Here is a 25,133-nt window from a genome sequence, read left to right as displayed (position 1 = left end):
GGGGGTACATGGGCTGCGCCCCAACACATGGCAGCGCACAGGCGCCGGACGTGCGGGAGTCACCGGTCGTCCGGAGGCTTGCGAGGGTCCGGACGTCCGGTGCCTGTCGGACGTCCGTAGATTCGGCTCGGGTGGACTTCGGTCGGACGTCCGGTCGGGGTCGGACGTCCGGAGCCTGGAGGTCGTCGGTCGTCCGTAGCGCTTCGGAAATCCGTAGTTTTGGCTCGGGTATGGAAGTGTCGGTCGTCCGGAGAGGGCCGGACGTCCGGAGCCTGGAGGTCGTCGGACGTCCGGGGTTCGTCGGTCGTCCGGAGCCTGGGGACTTCGAGCAGTTCTTCTTGTCCCGTGAACTTGGCGTCCTCACCGTCTTGTCCGTTGAATGTGGTTGGTCCGTGGCCTTCCTCCAAACACCTGATCACACATAGGGTTTCCGCTTGAGGTAGTAGCCAATTCTCATGTATGGTAAGTGGTAGTTCGGAGAGGAGTGAGTTCACCTTAGTTTCGAGGGCTCTTGCACGTGCTTGTGTCATTGGTCCGCTAGTCACTCGGTGAGACGATGGTAGGTCCATGGGGATGACCTTGGGATGCTCCGCATCAGCTATGGTTTGATGTGGCATGTTTATCCTTGTCGATGTGAAAGCTTTATCATTTGTATATACCCACGGTTAAGGAAACAAAATTAGCTCTACTATCTAGGATTATGCAACACTTAAAAATATCTAGTACACATTACTTCTGATTTTGTAACTTGCTATATTTCTGTTGAGAGTCATGCACCGGTTAATTATATCTTATGATTAAAGCTGAGATGATTTATGGAATTTAGAGATCTAGCTTTTGCTGACTTATCAAACTCAAATACTAGACCCAAAACAGTACTGGTTCTTGGCATTCAGGAACCTATGTTCTCCAGATTCATGGATTTCTTGTGATGATAATTTTTTTTTGCTAGTCTTGTTAAATTCATTAATGCGACACTTATGCGTGTCCACGCACATGCTTCTGTCAACATTTACAGGTGGAAATCCACGGCTTGAATAGGCACTTGGAGCCAGCTAAACTTCGAGGATTTCTGAAGGACATATATTTTCCATATATACAGGTTCCTTTCTGAACAAATCCATAATCATTTATTGAAGCATTGATTGAATGAGATGGAAGTACAAATAAACGAACATACATGCTGAATACTTTGCAGTTCTGTGGATGTTGGAGAAAAACATATGATTTTACTAGCAATATGACATTGCTTTAGAATTTATGTCACGATGCTCGTTCCTTGTCTTGGCCAATTCACTGATGTGGTTGGAATGTACAGTGCAATGATACAGTGCAGCTGTCAGATATATTTTGTTTCGTACAATTGTCATATTGTTTGATTTAGTCTCAATTATCCATCGTACTGGGGTTTCAAACAAGCTGAACTCGACCAAGCCCACTAAAGTTCATGCTTTCACTTGAAATAATATCTCAAGCTCAAAACGAACTAAGAAATTGGTTCAAACTAAAAGAATAGCACTCCCTCCGATCCATATTAATTGTCTGATTTAGTACAACTTTGTACTAAATCAGCGAAATTAATATAGATCGGAGGGAGTATTAGAAGATCAAAGTAGAAACATATGTGGCTCAAGATTAGCTCAATTCTGCCCTCTTGTTTGTAATAATATAGTATGTATATGTACTTAATCTAGTTCAAGCACGCGTAAAAAAAATCTAGTCCAAGCTGATTCTGAATTGATGATGAGTGAAGCACAGCTTGAATTTACGAATTCTGTGCTTTGAGGCAAGTCAAGTCTGAGCTAATCTCAAATAACTTGTTGAACCAGTGCCATTTTGGGAGCTCTCTACAGGTTTACAACTCAGTATTTTTCAGCTCAAGTGAATTAAAATTATTTTGTGTGCAAAGTTCTTAAAATTCATACTGGTGCAGTTACCTACCTCAACAAATTATGCTAACTGAAATACCTTGTCAATTCTTCCAGTATGACGAGGATAATGGATCTGCGAGTACAAGGAGGCCAGTTCAATTTGAGGTCTGTCCAGAATTTCCTATCACTACTGTAGGCTTGAATAATAAGACTATTGTCATATAGTTACTACTGGAAACACGGGATTTTTCTCCTTTATTTCTTGCCCCTTTGATTGTTGAGTGGATCTTTTCAGCTTGTTCTTTTAGTGGCATCTTATTCATCAAATGCTGAGCTATTTATTTTACATGTTTATCTTTGTAATATCTAGATAATTGTGCAGTGCAAGATCTTCTGCTAGCCAAAAGTTGGCCTACTTGAATGGTATGGCCATCTGTATCCAGTTTTAGCTATATCAATGATGCTAGATGATTGCTAAAAGGGGCTAGAATGAACCTGCCAACATTGGCTTCTTTTCAAATGTCAAGCACAAAATAGTAATAGGTTATTTTAGCTGAAAGCACACACACACACACCTAGTTACACTTGCATTGTTTTCCCATTGATCAATATACACTGTAAGCAGGACGTAGGCCAATGGAGGCACTTTATGGACTGAATTCATGGCCCCAAACTGTCCATATATCATTCAGGGAGAGGAATTTGTTTCAGATTTTCGAATTCTAAAACTTCAGGGCTATGACATTATCTTGGGAGCTGATTGGATGTCCACCCACAACCCTGTGAAGTTAGATTTTGACCTCATGGAATTCCAGATTACAAAGGACAAACAAAAGTTGGTCACTTTCTCGGATGAGAGCTTGCCATCTGGTCCTGTCACTGAATCTAGCATGGATAAGCATATATTGGAGCAATCAATCTGTGGGGCAGTCATTGTTGTAAACAAGCTACAACCTGAAGCTACACCAAAGGCCCCTGCGCATCCTCAAATTAAGGCCATGATGGGAAAATACAAAAAGGTCTTCTCTAGTCCTACTATGCTGCCCCCTTCTAGGGCTTGTGACCATGCAATTCCTTTTATGCCCGGGGCCATAGTAGTCAATCAAAGACCTTATCGACTGCCACATCATCAGAAGAATGCTATGGAGACAATCATCCAGGACATGGTCAATAAGAAAATAATTAGGGACAGCTCTAGCCCTTATTCTTCTCCAGCTATTCTGATTAGAAAGAAGGATCTGTCTTGGAGGCTGTGCAATGATTTCAGAAAAGTAAATTCCCAAACTATCAAGAACAAATACCCTATTCCAGTTATTGAGGATTTGCTGGATGAGCTTCATGGGGCTACTGTGTTTACCAAATTGAATTTGAAGAGTGGTTATCACCAAATAAGAATGAAGGAGGAAGACATTGAAAAGACTGCTTTCACTACTCATTGTGGGCATTATGAATATTTGGTCATGCCTTTCGGCCTAACCAATGCTCCTGCCACTTTTCAAATGCTAATGAACAAAATCCTCAAGAAATATCTCAGAAAATTTGTTTTGGTTTTCTTTGACGACATACTGATATTCAGTGAAACATTGGAGGATCATTTGGCACACTTGGAGGAGGTTTTTAAAACCCTACAGGAAAACCAACTGGTGGTCAACTTAAGCAAATGTATTTTTGCTCAACCTCAGGTGGAGTACCTGGGCCACATTATTAGGGGAGATGGGGTTGCCACAGACCCTGTGAAGATTGAAGCAATTACTCAATGGCCTGCCCCTGAAAATGTTTCACAATTGAGAAGTTTTTTGGGCCTCACAGGGTATTACAGAAGATTTGTGCAAAATTATGGATATATCTGCAAACCCCTTTTCAATGCCCTTAAGAAGGACAATTTCCAGTGGTCAAATGAGCAGCAAGAGGCATTCAACACCCTAAAACATAAGATGACCCAAGCTCCTGTCCTTGCTCTACCTGACTTCACAAAACCATTTGTGCTAGAAGCTGATGCTTGTGCTTATGGAATTGGTGCTGTTCTCATGCAGGGTGGAAGGCCAATTGCTTACTTCAGCAAAGCAATTGGACCTAGAGCTATTGCTTGGTCCAGTTATGACAAGGAAGCTTTGGCCATTATGGAAGCACTCAAACAGTGGAAACATTACTTTTCAGCTTCTTCTCTGATAATAAGAACTGACCAACAAAGTCTAAGGTACATCCAAGACCAGAAACTTACTGAAGGCATTCAGCATAAACTCTTGGTTAAACTGTTGGGATACAATTACACAATTGAGTACAAGAAGGGAAATACCAACAGAGTTGCTGATGCACTTTCAAGAGTGCAACACAAACTCCATAGTTTGTTTGTTAGTATAGCCAAACCTGCTTGGATAGGAGAGGTTACTGATACTTACAAATCTGACAGCAAGTGCAAAGACTTGATCACCCAATTATCCATTAATCCTGCAGGCTTGCCCAACTACACTTTCCAGAATGGTATTCTCAAATACAAAGACAGAGTTGTGATTGGAAACAGCAAACCCCTTCAAAACAAATTAATTGCTTCTTTACACAGCTCTGAATTGGGGGGTCACCCAGGCCATAGAGCTTCATATCAGAGAATCAAGCTACTATTCCATTGGCCTGGCATGAAACAAGCAATAGTGGACTATATCAAACAGTGTCCTGTTTGCCAAATCAACAAAGCAGAGCATTGCAGATATCCTGGCCTGTTACAGCCACTGCCGGTCCCTGACTTTGCTTGGTGCCATATTAGCATGGATTTCGTGGAAGGGCTGCCTACATCCAACAACAAGGATTTAATCCTAGTGGTTGTGGACAGGTTCACCAAGTACAGCCATTTTATTGCTATGAAACACCCTATCACTGTCAGCTCTGTAGCACGGGCTTTTGTGGATAATATTTTTAAGCTCCATGGTCTTCCATCCGTGATAGTAACTGACAGGGACAAGATCTTCACTAGCAACTTGTGGCAGGAACTTTTCAAGAAGCTGGGAATTAAACTCCACCTTAGTACCTCCTATCACCCCCAATCAGACGGTCAAACTAAGAGGGTTAATCAGTGCATGGAGAATTATTTAAGATGCATGGCTTTCCTCAAACCAACTAAGTGGCACCAGTGGCTTTCCCTGGCTGAGTGGTGGTACAATACAAGCTTTCACACAGCTCTCCAAATCACACCATTTCAGGCCTTGTACAACAGGAAACCTCAAATGCTAGCTGAAGCTGCTTTATATCCTGAGGACAGCACTGACACATTACCGTCTGTGCTCACTGCTGAACAGACGGCCAATCAGATCAAGGGCAACCTACTTAGAGCACAGGAAAGAATGAAACATTATGCAGACAAAAAGAGAAGTGAACGGTCTTTGGAAGTGGGAGACATGGTCTACTTAAAATTGCAACCGTATAGACATACCACACTAAGCATTCACAGGTGCCTGAAGCTTCATTCAAAATTCTATGGCCCCTTCAGAGTCCTACAAAAAATAGGCAAGGTCGCTTACAAGCTGCTGTTACCAGAGGATTGCAAGCTTCACCACACATTCCACATCAGCCAGTTAAAGAAACACATCGGCCCTACTGCTGTGCCCAATCCCAAACTTCCATTGATCAACCCAGATGGCACAATCCTACTGGAACCAGAAATGCTTCTGGAAAGGAAATTGGTTCCTCGAACTCAGGGGGACATCGACATACCAGTAGTACGCTGGAAGATCAAGTGGGTCAACTTGCCATTGCAGGACGCCACCTGGGAGGATGCTCAGTTCATTCAGAAGGTGTTTCCTTCCTTTCAGCCTTGAGGACAGGTCTGGTCTCGCACGGGAGGAATTGTCAGGACCCAGTTGCAGTGTTCTCTCTGTTTTCGTGATTCAGTTGAATTCAGACTTCTAACCATGGGCGTGAAGCTGTGGGAACCATCCATCTTCCATCCAACGCTCCTGGTGGCTTCGTACTGCTTCGGCAAGCTACAGAAGATGTGGTGCGTTGATCTTTCATCGGACGGCTCTGGGTGGTCAAGGCGTCGCTGTTGATCTCTCTGGAAAGCTCAACCACTCCCCTCTCCTCCATGTGCGCTTCTCGCACCTTCTAGAGTCTTGTAAGGCTATATAGCCAGGTTTTGAGAGCCTGCGTGCTCATGATTATTCTCCCTTGGGGTAAACCCTAGCCGCTGGTGTTCCCGGTTGGTCTTTTTGTAACCAAAACCCTAGCAGAACTTCCCTCTGAAATCAAGCTGTGCTAGTAATATTCTCTGAATTCTGAGTGCGTTTTCTGAATTTAGTCCGTCAGACAACTCGGGTCTGACATCCACCTCCGGGAGCAGCACCTTCCCAGCACAATGCGTCATCGCGCGGGATAGGTGGCTCCCCTCCCCGGCGATCTCAAGGAGCTCCACCTCCGGGAGCAGCAGATCCGGCCCTCTCACCGCTTTCTTGCCCTCCAGCTTCATCCTCTTGCGCAACTTGGCCTTCTCCAACATTGAGAGACAGGTTGGCTCTTCAGACTTGGAGATGCGAGCGCTCCGGCGGGTGTTGAAGATGGTCGGGAAGCTGCGGGAGGAGGCAGCTGGACGTCGGAGATTGTGGCCGCAGGAGGCGTGACCAGAAGATCGTTGCTGGCTTCGACCGCCAGCGGGGACGGAGGGGCGTTTTGGATGAGCGGCAGTCCCTCATCGAACCTGGCCATGGCTTCCATGACCTGGTCGTCTCCTTCAACAGACGGGACGAAGGCCCGGCCGCGGAAGTCGCTGCAGTTGTCTAACATACTTGGGAAGAGAAATCTAGTCTTATCTTTGGGAGATGAGTTAATTGACTGGACAAATTTGAAAACCCCTAGCCTTAGACACCATGCATCTTATGGGGCTGTCCCTGGGCTTCACCCACAAAACATAACAACACATATACGGGATACTGATTTCAGCAACCCATGTGGTGTTGTTTCCAATGAATTTTTGGTTTGCACTATGTTCCTTTCAACTAAGGAGTAGTCATCGTCCAAGTGGATGAAATTTGCACTTGGTTAAAAGGCATGAGTAGTTTATTTCTTATGGTGTAATTTGGACTTCTGAAAATTAGAAAGGGGGTGGGGGCAGGGGAGTAATATGAACGGAGTTCTCCAGGAAATCAAGCAAGCTTGTGTTACGATCTGCCTTACTATATTTATGTAATATGGACATACTCCCTCCATCCCGAATTACTTGTCTTAGATTTGTCTACTTTATGATCAAATACTGACTATAGCTCTGCTATGTTCAGGGGCCTTATGTATATTTTGTTTTTATAGCTGTGTTTTCTGGATCTGTTTTATCTTCAGGTGAATGGTGTAGATTTAGCAGAAATACAGGAAAGTGAAGTGACACTTACTAATCTGCACTCTTCTAATGGTCCTGATTTCGATCTGCATCTAAAATTTGCTTGTACTTCAACAAATGCAGGTAACAAATTATTTTAACTTAAAATTATAAACATATATTTTTACTGCATGTCTTTCCCTAATTTATACTCATGATGAATCACAGCTAGTCGCCAAGCACATGCTCGGATCAAGTGTGTATACTTTCCAATTGTCAAGGTATAATGGAATAACTATTAAACAGCTAGCTTATAATTTCCTACCATGACAACAATTTCTTTTCACAGGGAAAAGAATCTATCGATTCTATTTTAGAAAAGTTAAGCGAAAATGCCTTGGGGGTGAAAGAAAACTTTGACAATTTTTCACGTGTGTCAGTCCGCCGACTTGGCCGGTTACTCCCTGATGCAAGATGGGTACGCTATTCGTACTCGAAAACCCACCCCAATAAGATGTTTCCTTCGTAGACATTTCTTTTGATTATGATTGCACATAGCAAGTGAGCAAGTGTATCTTTGGTGCCTGCATAAGGCTATTCTGATGTCTGCCATACTGGGTTTTTTCTACAGCTTATCTTTTCCTCTCCGTCTTTGTAATCTTCCCAGCATTTTCCTATGTACTTCAATGATTGTTTTTTCTAATCTGATCAATTTGTGTGCTTTTCCACGTTGTCAGTATTACTACTATATTTTCTTTTATTTCTGTGTGTGTTAGGTAAGCTGATTCATGGGCAGCTTCATTTATATTGAATGTCATCTTAATATTCCCATAAATATATTCAACTTTTCACCTACCCTTGCCAATTTTTTCTTGTTAGAAGTATTAAGCGTGCCAATTGTTAATAATTCTGTCTGCGTGTCCTTTCATTTTATTATCAGAAATAGTACTAAAACATTGTTTCATTAGTGAACCATTTCATTATCTAATTTGGCCTAAGCAACCTGAACCTCGTTTCATGAGATAATTTTGGCTGGTTCTCTACAGAAGCTCTTGCTTAATATGTTATGTGTCATTTGAATTTCTCACCATCTAATAATGATGCTGCTCATAATGGTTATAAACTCTGCTTTAGCCTCCTAGACCTGTCTAGTTCAGGACTAAGTTATGTTTCTCAGTTTGGTGCTTCTCAAATACTAGGTCATGTTGTTAACTTTTGTCTTTTACATGCTACTATAAGTACCTCAGTGATATTTGTCTACAACGTACTCCCTCTGTCCCATAATATAAGACGTTATTACATCTAATATGTGAGTATATTGAATGTAATAACAGCTTATATTATGGGACAGAGGGATTAGAAACTAGGCGGTCGACTTCTGTAAGATACTGTGGACCAACCAGAGGATCACCGCGGCCGAGATGAAGGCGTACGACGACATGTTTGCGGTACCCATCCCGCTCTCGGTACTCACGACCATCGCTGCCCTAGTAGACCGAGAGCTACCCGCGGACTTCTCTACCGCGGCTGCTGCGACGACCACCGCTCGGTTGGCCGGCTCTCCATAGGGATACCGTAACGTCCGCCCCGTCGATCATGTGCACCCATGGATCATGCCATCAAGATAGCTATATGGAATGTGCGCGGCCTCAACGCGCGTGCCCGGCGCTTTGCCGTTAGATCGTTGCTCAACACCACCGGAGCCTCCATTGTATGCCTACAAGAAACTAAAATGGCCTTGATGTGCTCGTCCGTTGTCCTCGATGCCCTCGGTTCGGAGTTTGACGACTACACATACCTTCCGGCGAACGACACGAGGGGAGGCATCCTGCTCGCGTGGAAGAGCAGGGTCGTGTCGATCACTGACCACCTGTTCACCACAAATGCCGTCACCGCAAGAGTGGCCACGGCCAGTGGCACGCCTTGGTGGATGTCCGTCGTTTACGGCCCCCAAGAGGACGCGGAAAAGATCGCCTTTCTGCAGGAGATTCGCGATATACGCGCAGACTGCCCCGGGCCTTGGATGCTATGCGGTGACTTCAACTTGATCCTTCGTGATGAAGACAAGAATAACGGCAACCTAAATCGCCGCATGATGGGAAGATTTCGCCGCCTCGTCAACGATCTTGCGCTCAAGGAAGTATACCTCAATGGGAGAAGATTTACGTGGTCCAACGAGCAAACCCCGCCCACCCTGGTGCACCTAGACCGCGTGTTTTGCACCGTGGACTGGGAGGACGCGCATGGTGACTGTCACTTGAGATGCCTCGCCTCCGTCGTGTCCGACCATTGCCCGCTCCTCCTTGACTGCGCACCCACGCACGTCGCGCACCGGAGGTTCCACTTTGAGGATTTCTGGCTGCGACTTGACGGATTCCACGACACGGTTGCCGCGGCCTGGGGATCGGTGCATGACCCGGACCCTTTCCGGGGCCTCATGCTACGCCTTAAGAGCACGGCCCGCGCATTGACAAGTTGGAGCGCCAGGTCCAAGGGTTGCATTCGTGACAAGATGGCCATCTCCCGCGAGCTCATATCGCGTTTTGACAAAGCCCAGGAAGACCGCGCGCTCTCTCCCCCGGAAGATTGGCTGCGAAAACAGCTCAAGATCTCATACTTGGGGCTGGCTTCTCTCGAGCGCACAATCGCGAGGCAACGAGCGCGGATCACCACGCTCAAGGACGGCGATGCCAACACAGCCTTCTTCCACCGGCAATGTTCATTCCGCCGACAGAAGAATCACATATTCCGCCTTGTGACCGATGGACAAGTGATCACTGATCAGGAGGGAATGGCTCAAGCGGCCTTCACGTACTTTGACGAGCTCCTTGGCTCCTCCGCCGCCCGCAACCACACGCTGGATCTATCGCAGATCATCGAGCCCCATGACCTGACTGACCTCGAGGCACCATTCAGCCCGGAGGAGATTTGGGACGCCGTCAAGCGCCTCCCGGCTCGCAAAGCGCCGGGGCCGGACCGGACGGATTCACTGCGGAATTTTTGCGGGCCTGCTGGAGCATCATCAAGCAAGACTTCCTCGACACCTTCCAGCAGCTCTTTGAGCTGCGCGGCCGCGGATTCAGCAAGCTCAACCAGGCCCTCTTGACATTACTCCCAAAGCGAGCAGACGCGTGCCAACTCCGCGACTACCGGCCAATCTGCCTCATCCACCTTGTGGCAAAGATCTTCGCGAAGGTGCTATCGCTCCGCCTAGCGCCCAGACTGGGAGACATGGTTAGCCGCCACCAGAACGCTTTCATTCCGGGACGGAGCTTGCACGACAACTTTGTCCTCGTCAAGCAATCCGAGAGTGATGCTCAAGCTAGATCTGACGCGCGCCATCGACTCCCTGTCATGGCCCTTCCTTTTCGAGGCTCTTGGCCAATACGGATTCGGACCTCGCTTCAGGGAGTGGCTCGCGATCTTGCTATCATCCTCGAGCACTCGGATCATGATCAACGGTGAACCGGGACCACCAGTTTGGTGCTGCGGGCTGCGCCAGGGAGACCCCGTATCTCCGCAGCTCTTCGTGCTCGCCGTGGACATCCTTGGGCGCCTAATCAGCCGTGCCCACGACGCCGGCATATTGCAGCGGCTGCACCCCCGACGAGACATTCCGGCCATATCCCTGTACGCCGACGACGTGATGCTATTTTGCCACGCCACGCATGGCGACGTGGAGGCCGTACGTGCGATCCTGGCTATATTCAGTGAAGCTAGCGGCCTCCGAGTGAACTATGCCAAAAGCTCCGCCACTACCCTCAATGGCGACCCCGAGGTGGCTGCAACAATTGACCAGGTGGGATGCACGAAGGCGGAGCTGCCCATTACTTATCTTGGCATCCCTCTCACGCTACGCCGCCCCTCGGCTGCCCAACTACAACCCCTCGTCGACTCGGTGGCTGCTCGGCTCCCCACATGGAAAGCATGGCTCATGAACAAAACCGGGCGGCTGGCTTTGGTCAAATCGGTGCTCGCCGTGATCCCGATACATCAACTGCTCGCGTTTGCGCCGCCCAAGAAGACCTTGAGACAGCTCGAAAAGATCCAGTGCGGCTTCTTGTGGGCCGGGCGCGCTGTTGCTAATGGCGGACACTGCCACGTCAACTGGCGACGTGTGTGCCGCCCGCTCGAGTACGGCGGGCTTGGGGTCCAGGATCTGGAGCGCGCTGGCCTCGCGCTGCGCCTGCGCTGGATGTGGCTCTCCCACACGGACGACGATCGCGCATGGCGAGGCCTCGACCTCCAGTTTTCCAGCGAGGAGCGCGCGTTGCTCTACGCATCGACGACCATGGTGCTCGGTGATGGACTGACGGCACTGTTTTGGAATGACCGATGGCTCAATGGTCAGTCCGTGCGCGAACTCGCACCGGCACTCTACCAATGCATCCCCAAACGGCGACGCAAGTCAAGAACGGTGGCCGCAGGCCTTGCGGGCAACGCTTGGGCTCGCGACATCCAAGGAGCGATAGGGATTCATGAGATTGGCCAATATCTCAGACTTTGGCATGCCGTGCAGCACATCAGCCTACCAAACCGGCCTGACCAGATGCTCTGGAGATGGACGGCTAGTGGCACCTATACGGCACGGTCATGCTACGCTGCAGCCTTCCACGGATCTATGAAATGCCCCTCCTGGAAGCTTACCTGGAAGAGCTGGGCACCGCGACGCGTCCATTTCTTTCACTGGACAGCGGATAGACTCGCCCGTCGCGGCCTACAGCACCATCCACGATGCCTCCTCTGTGATCAGGCCCCTGAGTCGATGTGGCACCTGCTCCTAGAGTGCCCGTTTACGCGGCAGGTTTGGTACGACGTGCTGGCTTGGGCGAGGATACCTTCTCAACCGCCAAGCAATGAACCCAGCCTCACGGACTGGTGGCAACGAACGAAAGGGCAGACCCCACAGGCGCTACGGAAAGGTCTGCAATCCATCACCATGCTCGTTCCTTGGATGATCTGGAAACAGCGCAACGAGTGCGTCTTCAAGAATGCACGGCCCTCGGCTACCGCACTCGTAGATAGGATTAAGGCCGAAGCCAAATGTTGGGCACAAGCTGGCGCTTTGGGTCTCAGGGTAGTCCTCCCCACTAGCTGGGATGTCCACTGATAGGGTGCTAATCCATATAACCACCACCTCCTAGGAGGATTGTACTTTCTCATCTCTTCAATGAAATGAAACGCAAAGAGTCCTTTGCGTTTTCTCGAAAAAAATATTTTGATGTTTTTGTTACTCAGATGGACTTCTTGCTCCTGCTTCATTGAGCGTTGCTTTTGAGAAAAAATTACCCCCTTTTTGAGAACCTTTTAGAAGTTAAAAGAACTACGTATTTCATCAAAAGATAGTTGTACTGTTACCATGCCTAAATGGTACTCTCCTTTTCCCAGTATATATAAATATGTAAAATTTCTGAAAAGTACTGTTGGCATGAGCCTAGTCGTCTTCATTAAAAGCTAATTATAAAACTTGCCATGCAATACGTGCCAAAACACAATCGAAAAAGAGACGTTGGATGGTTTCCTGCTCATAACAGAAGCTACATCGTGCATCCCCTCCCACTTGCATTTAATGAAATTCTCCTTGATAAGGATGACTTTTTGACATATGAACCATAGGAAAACCTTGATCTTTGATGATACTTTTAGACCCAAAAATTGCTTAGATCTAAACTGAATACATGGAGTGCACTGTAAAAGCCCCACCAGTATGAAGGCCCCACTTAAGCCCATCTTGCTCTTGAGTTAGTTGCACCTCGGCAACCTTGAGGATGATCTCATTCTAGTCTGCCAAATGCTGACCAATGAGAGCCTGTCAGAAGTGAGCCTGTGGGTTCTCCACTCCAAGAACAACATCCCTATGTTGAACAATATTAAATAGTCCATACATGTCACCCAACAACCCTCATGCCCTACCCCATCTCTCACCCTCATCTCACCCCACAATACTCTCTAGCCTGCCTCCTGCATGCTGCCATGTCGTGCGCTGCTGCAAAAATACAAAAATACGCTAGATGGATGACTAAAGCAATTAGGTTAGGGGGATTATTGTCCATACAAAAATACTAGGTCAAATACTCACCTGTATTGACTTGAAATTGAGGGAAAAGATGGATAATCGCATCTGAGTGAGTATGAGAGGTTGTAGTGGCATTTTTCAGACATGGATTTTTGTAATGGCATATATATATCTTTTCTACCATTTTTATTAGGTTTACTATCTAATAATTTTTTTACCTTTTGCGATGGGGCTTGTTTTACTAATTTCTCGTATGCAGTTTCCGAAAATTACCCTCTATATACTGTTTCAACCATTCGCAGGTGCTCGATCATTGTGGCAATCATGTTGAAGAAGGGACGGAACTTATTGTTAATACTGTTGGATTCTCCTTTGTAGATAAATGCGGACCTGTTCGAAAGGTAATCGTTTGTTTTAAACTGTATTTTTGCAATGCTAGTAAATGTATATTTTGACCAGGTTAACATTAGCCAGAATGATGTGGTGCGCTCGGTAACAGTCCTGCAGTGGAGATTGTTAAAAGAAATATCGTTCTTTGCACGTGCTGTATTTTGCTATTTTCTTCTATGTAATTTAGTAACGTAAAAATAGACTTCCAGTCAGAGTTGTCAATGAGGTGGAAAAAATTTGAGCTGCTACATTTTAACAGGGGCAACTCCGCCTATGTCTTCTAGGCATAGCCGGCCCCAAGCCCGGGTAAAGGAGGAGGGTTGTGATAGGCTTGGCGAGCCAACGTAAAAACTAGCCAGTCCCATGGGTATGAAACCCATTTGAGCGAGAGTAGTACTAGGATGGCTGACCTCCTGGGAAGTCCTCGTGAAAGGGTTTCATATCTAAGGGTTGTGATAGGCTTGGCGAGCCAACGTAAAAACTAGCCAGTCCTTTGGGTATGAAACCCATTTGGGCGAGAGTAGTACTAGGATGGGTGACCTCCTGGGAAGTCCTCGTGAAAGGGTTTCATATCTAGCCTACCCCAACTTGTTTGGGACAAAAGGCTTAGTAAGTACTCCCTCCGTTTCTTTTTAGTCTGCATATAAGATTTGGTCAAAGTCAAACTTTCTTAGCTTTGACTAAGTTTATAGAAAAAAATATTAAGATTCACAATATGAAATCAATATTGTTAGATGCATCATGAAATAAACTTTCATACCATATACCTTTAGTATTGTAGATGTTAATATTTTTTCTATAAAGTTGGTCAAACTTTACAAAGTTTGACTTTGACCAAATCTTATATGCAGACTAAAAAGAAACTGAGGGAGTAAGTAAGTACATTTTAACAGGGGCAAAATGTATGCAGGGAAACAGGAAACTAAAGACTTTACCCCTCTAGTTTCGATGCTTTGGGATTTGCTGCTTCTGAATTTGGGAGCGGTTGGAGAATTATTAGATTTTTGACAAATGGACTGGCTCAACGAGGCTAAGCCTGGTCTGGTCCAATTCCTACCTATGCTTGACTTGGCCTACCCTCAACCGGACTAGAAGCATTAGCGAAACCCAGAGCTATGCCACCTGAACCCCGTTGTTTTGACATTATGATGACTGATGAGGGACTAAGAGTAGCTTGTTAATTACATGGTTCTAATTGATTGGATGATGCAGCACCCTTTTATATCCTGCACTCCTATTCTTTTCCAAATCTATGGTTCCATCATATGGAAGACTCATTCATTTTTCAACAAAAAGAAACATATTAATGCAAGGTTTTGTACCCTCATTACAAATACATAAAATACGATATTTAAGGCTTTCGGTGGAACTTTGCTTCTTGACTGTGTTATAGCAATTTTATCGTTGTAGAACAGGGACTTAACCGTTGCCTATTTTCTACCTCGTGTCTCAACCATCTTGGGAGCCCTTAAATTGTTTGACAATTTTACAGTTGTAGTCTGTCGGCATATAAACTATATTGTTAATTTTGCAGGTAAACAGCAAAGGATTTGTTGACCTACGTGGAATGCTTAAAGTTGTTAGCGGATTTGGTTCAGAAGGTCAGTTACATAGTGGTTCCAATATTGCTGGTACATTTTCATTCTAATAATTATGTGCATATTTGTGCAGCTTGTTTGACGATTTTTCATCACAAGAAAAAGATTTTCAATAGAACATTTCAAATTGCTATCAGGAATTTGAAAGCTGTTAAGGTAGTAATACTGATTCGTTCATTTGATTTCTTATTAGTGACATCGTGGTGCTTAATTTTGTTCAAAAGGTGGAAGCCTCGTGATTATTATTACTTGTCAGGTTCCGGAAAGTTGTCCTGCTGGGACCTTCTTGGAGAACATAATATTTGAAGTTTCTGACTGTGATGGAGTGATTGACGAGTCAATACATGGACTCCAACATACACTTAGCATCAGGTCGAATCAATTAAAAGATGTGCAAGGAGCACAATATGCATTTGAACATGGAAGATGTGTTCTTCCTCGTGCACAGGTTCCTAATGAACCAGGAACAGTCAGTTTTGTGGCATATCATACACATTTTGCTGACCTGGAAACAATAATTCAGGTTGATCTTACAAGGTAGCTCTTGTTGCACAATTTATAATTATTTCAGACTGAAGTCCTGGATTTTCCTTTGGCAGATTCATGTTTATGCTCTTGATTTAGTGCGAGTAAACTCGGAGAACGACTTTGAACCTATATGCAGCTACCCAACTTCATCTCTATCAAGTCAAGATCTTTTATCTCCAAGTCAACTTGCTTCTTGTCAATCTGTTAGATACATTGAGGATGCTCTGAGGGTAAAAGCCTTCAATACCTTGATTTAACATTTCTAGTGTTGCTGAAGTCCTCTGGCTTATTTAAATCTTAAAAAACTACTAAGGAATACATTATTCAAACTAGAACGTTTTCTGAACTCAAACTTTTTTCAAGAAAACTACAAACTCAGATTTAAACAAAATAGCGCCAAGGTTATTGCTATTTGCATATGATGCACCGTGGGTCAATACATGTCTTTATGATGTTGGTATGGAAACTTAATACCCATTTAGTGCAGTGATTTGTTTTTTCAGCATCCTCTGTTATCCTGGTTAGTCTAATGTATATTGTGCAAAACTCAAAATACAATGTTGATGGAAACCATCCAATCATTAAATTGTTGATGAAGTAGAGCTGAGTTGAATTGTTGCTTATTATAACGCTAGAGGGGTTCCTTCTCCTGTGCATATCAAGAAAAATACAAACCTTCTGACAGAATAAATCATTAAATTATTCATAAAATTAATAACTATTTGGTAGTTGAAAATATTATGTGTATTTTGATTCAAAATCTATGATACGTACACCATTAAATAAAGGTTGTTATAGCTTGATTAGAGGTTACAATTTTTTTGACCTGCAGAATATTATTATTAGCTTGTCCGTGCCTTAATTTGTCACTTTTTTCAGAAAGTTTCTGATGAGATTGAATCAATTGATTCCAATATACGCTCTGAAGAAGAAATGATTAAATTTCTTGATTCTCAAAAGAAATCTGTGGAGAATCGTATTGCCAGTCTGAAAGGTTATTTTCTGTGCTCGTGCAAAATTTTTATTGCTTTTGTCTTTCGCTGAGTATGGACTTAATCTGCATGGTCTCATTATAATGGGCTCTGTTACATTACTCTTATACCTGCACTTGTCTTCCCCGCTCGTCGCTTTATATAATTTAATTTTCATGTATGCAGATGAGATTGGCCACAGAGTTGGCGCAAAAGAGATAACTCGTCATAAAATTGAAGAGAATGTTGGTACTGCTGCTGCTGTTCTATGTAATCTCTCCAACCGTAAAGCATATGCACCAGAGCGATCTTTCAAGGATGAAGTTGTTGGTATTGTTGCTCTTCTCGGAACTGTTGCTAACAGAGAGCTCAGTAGGTAAATTTGCAGACTCCTACATTATTTATGTCAGACCTATTCTAACATGATGCATAATTTTATTCATCTGAATCTCTGTCTTTTCATTTGGTAGGATGCTTTCTGTGTATCTTGGTGAAGACAACATGCTTGCAGTGGTTTGCAAGACTCAGGACGCTGCTAATTACTTTGAAAAATATGACACTGAAGGAAATGTGGATATTCGCTTTGGTATTCATCAGGAAGCAGCTAAACTAGGAGTCCCAATAAGCAGGAGATTTCCTATCATATGCCTGGATGAAATAAGGTAATATCTATATTTACTTAATTTTAGCAGGTCTGTAGATGCATTTCTGGGTGTTAGAAAATTTGAAACCGGAGTGCTGCTAATGCATCAGTAAACTAAAAAATTCCTGGTTTACAGTCTTCTGAACCCTGAACCTGTTCATAGCCATAAGCAGAAGCCCTTCAACCCCCGTTGCTTGTGTATGACTAATATGAAAAAGTGTATGTGTAAAAGTTGCAAACGTAGTTTGCTGATTGCCATATGGTGATAATCCTACTTGTATCATCAACAAAATGTGGATTTACCTATCTTATCTAACACAAAGTACTAATATATAAAACTGTTGAAATTTTGAGAATAAATTTTATGTGCAGTTTCTACTATGAGATGATAATTTGTTCTATTCAATTCTCACATAGATTCAATTGTTAGGCAGGCCATACAAGATAGATAACTCAGCATTTTTGATAAATGTTTCTAGTTAAAAATAGTGATAGAACATTTTTCTGTCAAAATTTTGAGAAACGAAATCTTGTGCAATTTCTTCTATTTGTCTATTCAATTCTATCGCATAAATTCAATTGTTTGGCAGGCCATACAAGATAGATAACTCAGCATTTTTAATAAATGTTTATTTGACAGGCCATATAATGGAGACGTCTTTTGGAACATAAGGCAAAAAAAGCTAAATCTGCCTTTTCCACATTCGGAGACGCCCAAGGGATTTCGTGGGTTTGCGGTCAACTTGATCAATCTTTCTGCAGAGAACTTGGAGATAATCACAAGTAGTGGACATGGTCTCCGTGAAACCTTATTTTATAGGCTCTTTGGAGAGCTTCAAGTTTATGAAACACGGAATGACATGCGGCAAGCAATGCCTCATTTGAGGAATGGGGCTATATCTTTGGATGGTGGGATTATAAAGGGTGATGGTATGCTGCTGCTTGGTTACAGGTCAGTTATTTTTTACGTTTTTTGAACAAAGGCAGAATGAACTGGTGATTTTCTCCCAAGTTGGCCATTTATTAATCAGGTTGTCAAATGAGACTCAGTTCGTTGGTTGACTATCGACTGTTTCGACATTAGTTGGTTTGGATTTGGCATTCATAAATATATTTCACCATGAGTTGTACTTGTACCAAAACATGAATTATCCGCTCTTAATTTTTGTCATTGATGTTTTGTGACATCATCTATGCGGTCCATACTTATCATCTGATCATTTCACAGTGACCCGGAGATCATATTTCCCGTCATGCCTGATGCTCCTGACATTCTGGAAGACCCTGAGGATGTGTTCACCAAAGTAAAAAAGATGAACGCAGAGAAGAATGTTCTGGAAACGGTGGAGAACAAGATAAGAAGAGCTGAAGAGAATCGGCAGAAATTGGTCATGAAGCGCAACAAGAAGAAACGCAAATTCGACGAGATGGCGGAGGTAATGAGCCAGCCCAGTGGCAGCCAGCTTGATCAGTATCACCCAGTGTCATAGTTGACGAATGGGCTTGTAGCAATCTAACAATGTGGTCTACAAAGATGATCACACGGCATCATATTAACTGCTGAACTGTTCTAGTTGTTTATGAATCTTGTTCCTCTAGTTTTGTATGGGATTAGCTGATGGACTGATTAACATGCTACTAACAATGCAACTAGGCAGTGTTTGACTAAATCTAATGCGTATCAATTTACCGCGTTCAGTTCTCTTGTGAGTTATGCATAGTATTTCTATGTGCCGCTGCTGCTCTGAAAATTGTTGCACATGCTGTTAAAAAAGGCAGCACATGGCAATCCAAAACAATAAGGTGTGCATCAAGGGGGTTGCTGGCGCGTGCCACGTCGAATGCGTGGGTTGGGCAGGAAATAAGAGGGAAAAAAGAAAGAAAGGAAAAGCTGTCTGAGCGAAACCCTCCACCTCTCTTCGCCTCCAGCGCCCCCTCCTCCCTCTCGAGCGCCGCCACAGCCGCCTTGGCGATGCTCCCACCCACCACCCATGGTTGACGTCGGCGAAGCGGCCCATCACGCGATGCTTGGGGACGCCACTTCCCTCCGCCGCCAGCTGCGGCGACCGGCTAGCGTGCGGTAGCCGCCGCCAAAACCGGATGGCGTGCTGTCCGGCGAGGGGCCCGACTTGCCGCGCGGCATCGCCTTCTCCACATCTGCCCGCGGATCGAGCCCCACGACCTCCATCCCGACCTGCCTTTCCCTCTTCTCGCTTGTCAGAAAGGAGTGCAGGCCGCTGTTGCCCCACACGAGGTCGTCCTCCTCTTTGGTTTTGCTGATTCTGAGGCGTTGGCTCGACCTACAGGTTCGTCTCCCTCTCTCTCTCACCCTGGTCTGCCCTATGAGTTCCCTTCTATTTCGTCTCTCGTCATCTCCACATGATTCTGGCATATCGGATTGAGTTTGTGGTACCTGCAGTTTATACCGGAACTTAATCTTAAGGTCAGGATTGCATGCCCTTTTCTCTTGAGCTGAAACGCATTCAAGCATGGCTATTGACCGAGCCCCCTAATTCAACTATTCAGGTTGGTTTATACATATTGCTGCGGAATTACCTTGACTGCTTGTCAATCAATTAAACCATGTGTTTGCCATGTTGTAGATATTACAAGATTTGTGTGCTATCTTATTATCCAGATGTGCTTTAGGCCTTTAGCAAAACCATTTTTGTTATTATCCATTTGGCTGATTCACATAATCTCACAGGTACAGTTTGATTGGGTCATGTCTGTAGTTTTTTCCAGTGTTGCAGGTTCATGTTCTTGGGAAAAAAATTCATTGTCTATTTCCTATATTGGTGATACGGGTGAACTAATTTGGGTATTATAATGAGGTTTGCTCTTTGGTAATTTCCTTGTCGGTCTGCGTCATCCAGGTGATGTCTCCGACACAGCAGAATCTTGCGAAGTTAACACTCAATCTGTTTGCGTTAAGGCATGAACACTACGCTTTGTTGATTCAGTGCCACTTATCTGGTGCAGGAAAATGCCGATGTTAAAGCATTTGGTTCTGATGGATCATATGACTGTTTCTCAGTTCAACTGAAGATGGCTCAGATAGGACCAAGTTTGGATATTCATGTGTTGGATAGGGGTCGGGGATGGTTTCCTGCACAAGAGGTGAAGTTCATTTATGTAAATTTGTGTCCCGTGGTCATATATTGGCCTGTAGAATTTATCAGGTGCCAAGTTCACTTGCCATACACTTAATTCTGTTTCTTCTGATTTATACTATCGCCTTACGGAATTTGAAATTAATAAACCATAACTTGTTCATGATAAATTTGATTGTTGATGTCGTCATGTGATATTTTTTTACTTTTCAGATATGTGAAGGTGCAAATTGAAACAGAAGACTCGTCTATGATGCAGCAGCTCAAAGCTGAAGATTTCGTATGTTTGAACGCTTACCTGTCTTTGCCTAATAAATAGCTCACTCATCCATTAGATTCTAGTAGTCTAATAGTTCTGATGGTAGTGCGCATGATTGGGTTGTTGTGTTGGATAAAAACAGGAAGGATGTCATATCTGAGCAGATAGCTGATCTGATTGGGGATGTTGAAAATACGGTATGCTCTAACTTTGTTTTATCAAATATTTTAGTCGGCAATTACTTAGATAGAGTTCTCAAGTTGAAGTTGCTGAAATTTTCTTGGGAGAACATCTTCGAAAAAAATCCTTGAGAGAACATACTTGCTGATATTTTGTATTCGTAGGCCGTATAGTCTTGGGGATGCAACAATTAGGCTATCCTCACTGGTTTTGAATCACCAAGTCGCTTTAATAGAACTCAGAGAGCAGCTCTACAGGTGCACAATGAGCCTCTAATACAGTGATGCTATTTCTATATGGGAATATACTTATGTAATTTTCACTGGAGTAACTTACCAACTATATTGTGATAAAATATGTGTATTCAACGCATCAAATGCTGCAACTAAGGATAAGATCTTGGCTGGTAGTCACACATATTTATGAGTGTCAGTAAACCATCTGGTGCTCTATCTGACAAAACAGTGCAGAAGAAGCAAACAAAACGCCGACAACAGATCAGTTGATAGGACTGATCCACTTCTAAACGAATTCATATATTCATGATCTGCCATTTTATTTTTTGGTTGGCCGGGATTGGTTAGCTGAGCATTTAAGTATTGTTTCAGTGTTTCCTTAATAATGTTAATCCTCATTATCTGTTCAAGAGCCAAATTGGCAATGCTTTCTTTTGCATATTGATCCTACCATGTATATTTAGGTTCACTTGTAGGCAGTTCATGCTTTCTACTGTTTTTATTTTGCTATGTCCAAATTCAGGTTTTCAACATGGTTGTCTGCATATCTGTGTCCATGGTTACTGAGGCAAGTAGTATGTTTCATGATTGTATTTGCATTGATTCCTTTCTGAACTGAAAAAGCTCCATTTTGGATTAGTTTGCAAAGTTTTCATGTTAGAAGTGTAGTCAAATTGAAAAGGCTGCATAATGCATGCTTGCTGATGCCTTTTGTTAGCCCCAAGATAATATCATGGCATAAAGGACATGCCATTGCCTGATCCAAAACTCTGTTTTGTACTGTCTATAAACACAGCCTACACATCCAAGAAGATATATGTGGACTACTCAACTATTTTTGGGGCATATATCCATGGCATCCATAGACATCTAACAGATGATCTTATGTGGCTCTCTAACCTCCACAAATCCATGATTTTACTAAATTAACTGTTCAAGTTATCAAATTATGAGCAAATTATCCTAACATATGGGTTAAACCCATTTGAATGCCATTTTTGCGAGTATTTAATGCTAACCACATTCTTGCAATTAATTACTATCTCAAGAAGTTCTTTGTACTGTCGCTTTGATCCCTTTTTGGTTACAAGCATGCTCACCCAATGTTCATGAAAAAGTTAAACCAGGGAGTGTATACTCAAGTCTAAAGCATCATATCAATTTGTGCTGTCTTTGGGTAATAATTTGATTGTGCTTTTAATCATTTATATCACTATAGGTTGTTGTTATAAAGTCTTAAAGCTACATGGGAAGATCTCGGCAGATACTTTAAGCCCCAAAGTATCAAAGGTGACCACCCTGTCATCCTTCTCTATTGGCTGGTTGTGGGCTAATCACTCTTGTTCTTGGCCGGGTGCAGGGGATTTCACCTTCTTGCCATGCGTTGAGCCGCGGTGGGAGAAAGTGGGTGGATTTGTCATTGATCAGTTGCCATCTCTTCAATTGGGTGAACTTCATCACAAGAAAAAAGCAGCAATTTGGTCATAGTAAATTGGGTGTCATATGTTTTCTTGGTTGACACCCTTTTGTTTTCGTTGTGATTGAAACCCTACATTTAAATGACTAGGAAACTTCTCAGACCTAAATCTTACTTGCAAAATATATTGTATACTTTTGAGACAGAGTTTTGTCCTCACAAGATAACTGCTTGTTGTATTTCACTATCAGAACATTTGTTTGGGGGGAGTATCCTGGCGTTAAGGATGCTTGGATGGAAGTGGTGGCCTCACAAAGCTAGTCATTATATTTTCTTGCCTTGAAGTTACTGATAGTGAGTTAAATTTTCTTAGTGATTGCTTGAACACATTGCTTACCAGCCACCCTAATGTGTGTAGGCAAGATCAAAATGCACAAATACCTGCTCAGGTATTTTCCAGTTATTTTAACTTCTTGCAATATGTTCGCTGACTCTTACTCGATTCAGATACAGTATGTTGGCTGAATCTTACTCCGTTCAGATATCTCTCTTCTTTGGCTCTTTGCTTTGGCTCGGATATGTCTTCGCATCAGAATTTTTCACCACCAATTAATTTGCAAGGGCACATACTATTTGTAGCAGCCTACAAAAACACAATTCACCTTATACATCTGTAGAAATGGATTGTTGCACGAAGTTGTCTCAGTTAGTAGACTATATTCGTTAACATATAGTTATTTTTGTGAGAAAGTAAACATATAGTTTTTTGACGGAAGTATACTTATATAATATTCTTATTGTTGAGATACTAAAAACATTTTGGTTAATTATTACTTACTGTGACACTTAAGTAAGTCTTTCGAGTAGGCAAAATCTATCAATTTATATTGCCATAATAGGCGATATCTCATTCATGGCATCAAATACAGCTTATTTTAGAATGGTACATATGTAATGTTTGGCTTCCTTATATCATGTATGCTTTCCCTTTGCTGTAAACTAATAGTTAGGTTGTAGTGTTTTCATTCGCTCTTGGAAGTCATATCACAAGCACATCCGTGGCTATTGGCCTTGAACATTTCACCTTCCATGCAACTCGCTTGCTCACTACCACTTAGAATCAGTGACAGTGACTTGCCTTCTTACTATGATTTTTTTAGAAAACCTTCTTGCTGTGGTTCAGAAGATGAATACATCGCCAAGTTGCCCTTGATAATGCGTCTTTCTATGACACATATGACTGTTTCTCCAGCACTGATTTCAAGCAACAGAAGTTGTGCCAATGTATGATAAATTTATATTTCTAGCCTACTCTGATGTTAATGTTGCTGTTTATACAACTTAATTAAAATGGGTCATCGTCATGTGTAAATCTTCTGCTTTTAATTCTCATTTTGATTTTCCACAAACTATTTCTTTCCGGTAATTTTATATTTCTTATTGTATTTACTTCATGTCGATTTGGGTAATCATGCATCATACAATTCAGATTTTAATTGCAGTCACTCTCCTCATCGACACTCAACAATGGCCTCTTCTTCCAGTGCCCGAAGCAGCCGCATACCCATATGCCTCGTGTTGATTCTCCTGATCGTCAGCCTGCCAGAAGTCTCAGCTGTCATGCCGGTCGGCCAACAATGTGAAGGACCAGATGATCGTTGAAAAGTACGCGCTGTTCTGATGAGAACTATTGATTTATTGCAGTACAATGTTGCCTCTTCAGTACATCTGTGTTAGCTCTTTCTGTTACTATCCATTCTGTAAGCTCTAGGAAAAAGATGCGGAGATCAATGACACTAGAGGGGCGGACAGGCAGCTGCGGAGCATCTGATGGAGCAACTGGTGAATAGGAGGAGCAAAGACAACATCTCTTGCGTCGCTGTAAACATCCGCTGCTATCAGAGCTTGAGTCAGTGAACAGGAGGAGCAAAGACAACAACTGCTCCGTCATCATAAACTTCCACTCTTGGCCGAGCTTAAACCTGCTAGCCACTTATGCGTACAGTTAGTTATATGCCAGATTGGTTTCACAATTTTCTGTAGTTATTCATACGATATAGTGTTTAATATGGTTGGGAATAATCCACCACCCAATGGGATCAAGGTCTCTAAAATATTGTTGTTTGTTCAAAGGTTGTTTGTTTGGTTATCAGGTGTAGATTCTATTGCAAGTTCCTTGCTTATATGTGCATGTTCATCAATTTGGAAAAAAAGAGATGAAAAGGTTGCTCGTCAATCTGGCACCGCACAAACTTCCTCTCAAGAGGCGCCACCAGGTGGCGCCCCAACCCCTAGTGTAGGTTGTAAGGTGTAGGGAACTTGCCCTGTAGTTTCTTGACACTCCAAGAAATCACATGCATCTGGGCAGTCATAAGGGCTCATATGCCGGAAATACAGAAGGGCTCAGGAGAATGCCGGGTGTAATAAACAATTTGGCAAATGTTAGGAAAAAAATAGGCATGTGTTTTGTTTGTATCGTTTTTGCAACCATATATACTTTTTTTTATTGGAGGACATTCTCACTTGTATATCTCACTATGTGTGGACCGCTTACCCTAATCAACTCAACGAGTTTCAGTCACGTACTTCCTCATTTTTGGTTTAAAAGACCCAAT

General features: G+C 43.4%; 1 protein-coding gene and 1 long non-coding RNA gene across 6 annotated transcripts in view; both read left to right on the top strand.

Moving 5' to 3' along the window:
- The window catches only part of LOC119329699 (structural maintenance of chromosomes flexible hinge domain-containing protein GMI1), a 24,831-nt gene extending 5,816 nt beyond the window's left edge, over positions 1–19,015 (top strand). The window contains exons 11-25 of the mRNA XM_037602770.1: positions 1,019–1,102; positions 1,986–2,036; positions 7,191–7,311; positions 7,396–7,448; positions 7,517–7,645; positions 13,486–13,584; positions 15,108–15,174; positions 15,245–15,327; positions 15,428–15,694; positions 15,771–15,929; positions 16,579–16,693; positions 16,857–17,046; positions 17,141–17,332; positions 17,954–18,265; positions 18,542–19,015. Of these exons, the coding sequence (XP_037458667.1) occupies positions 1,019–1,102; positions 1,986–2,036; positions 7,191–7,311; positions 7,396–7,448; positions 7,517–7,645; positions 13,486–13,584; positions 15,108–15,174; positions 15,245–15,327; positions 15,428–15,694; positions 15,771–15,929; positions 16,579–16,693; positions 16,857–17,046; positions 17,141–17,332; positions 17,954–18,265; positions 18,542–18,803 (2,184 nt within the window). The 3' untranslated portion in view covers positions 18,804–19,015. The remainder of the gene's footprint in view (positions 1–1,018; positions 1,103–1,985; positions 2,037–7,190; positions 7,312–7,395; positions 7,449–7,516; positions 7,646–13,485; positions 13,585–15,107; positions 15,175–15,244; positions 15,328–15,427; positions 15,695–15,770; positions 15,930–16,578; positions 16,694–16,856; positions 17,047–17,140; positions 17,333–17,953; positions 18,266–18,541) is intronic.
- Positions 19,016–19,221: 206 nt separating this feature from the next.
- LOC119327960 lies at positions 19,222–24,665 on the top strand. Of its 5 annotated transcripts, none has more exons than XR_005158774.1 (6): positions 19,222–19,619; positions 19,733–20,433; positions 20,640–20,706; positions 20,828–20,882; positions 22,321–22,391; positions 22,462–24,665. It is a non-coding gene; the product is annotated as an uncharacterized LOC119327960 (long non-coding RNA). The 5 variants fall into 5 exon arrangements; XR_005158772.1 differs by having other exon boundaries at positions 19,222–20,189; positions 20,296–20,433; XR_005158773.1 differs by having other exon boundaries at positions 19,222–20,433; positions 22,462–23,802; positions 24,021–24,665.
- Positions 24,666–25,133: the final 468 nt, after the last annotated feature.

This window comes from Triticum dicoccoides, chromosome 7A (assembly GCF_002162155.2).
Source record: "Triticum dicoccoides isolate Atlit2015 ecotype Zavitan chromosome 7A, WEW_v2.0, whole genome shotgun sequence".
Classification (NCBI taxonomy): domain Eukaryota; kingdom Viridiplantae; phylum Streptophyta; class Magnoliopsida; order Poales; family Poaceae; genus Triticum; species Triticum dicoccoides.
The sequence above is the reverse complement of the archived record's forward strand: the minus strand, read 5'-3'. Positions and strand labels throughout refer to the sequence as shown.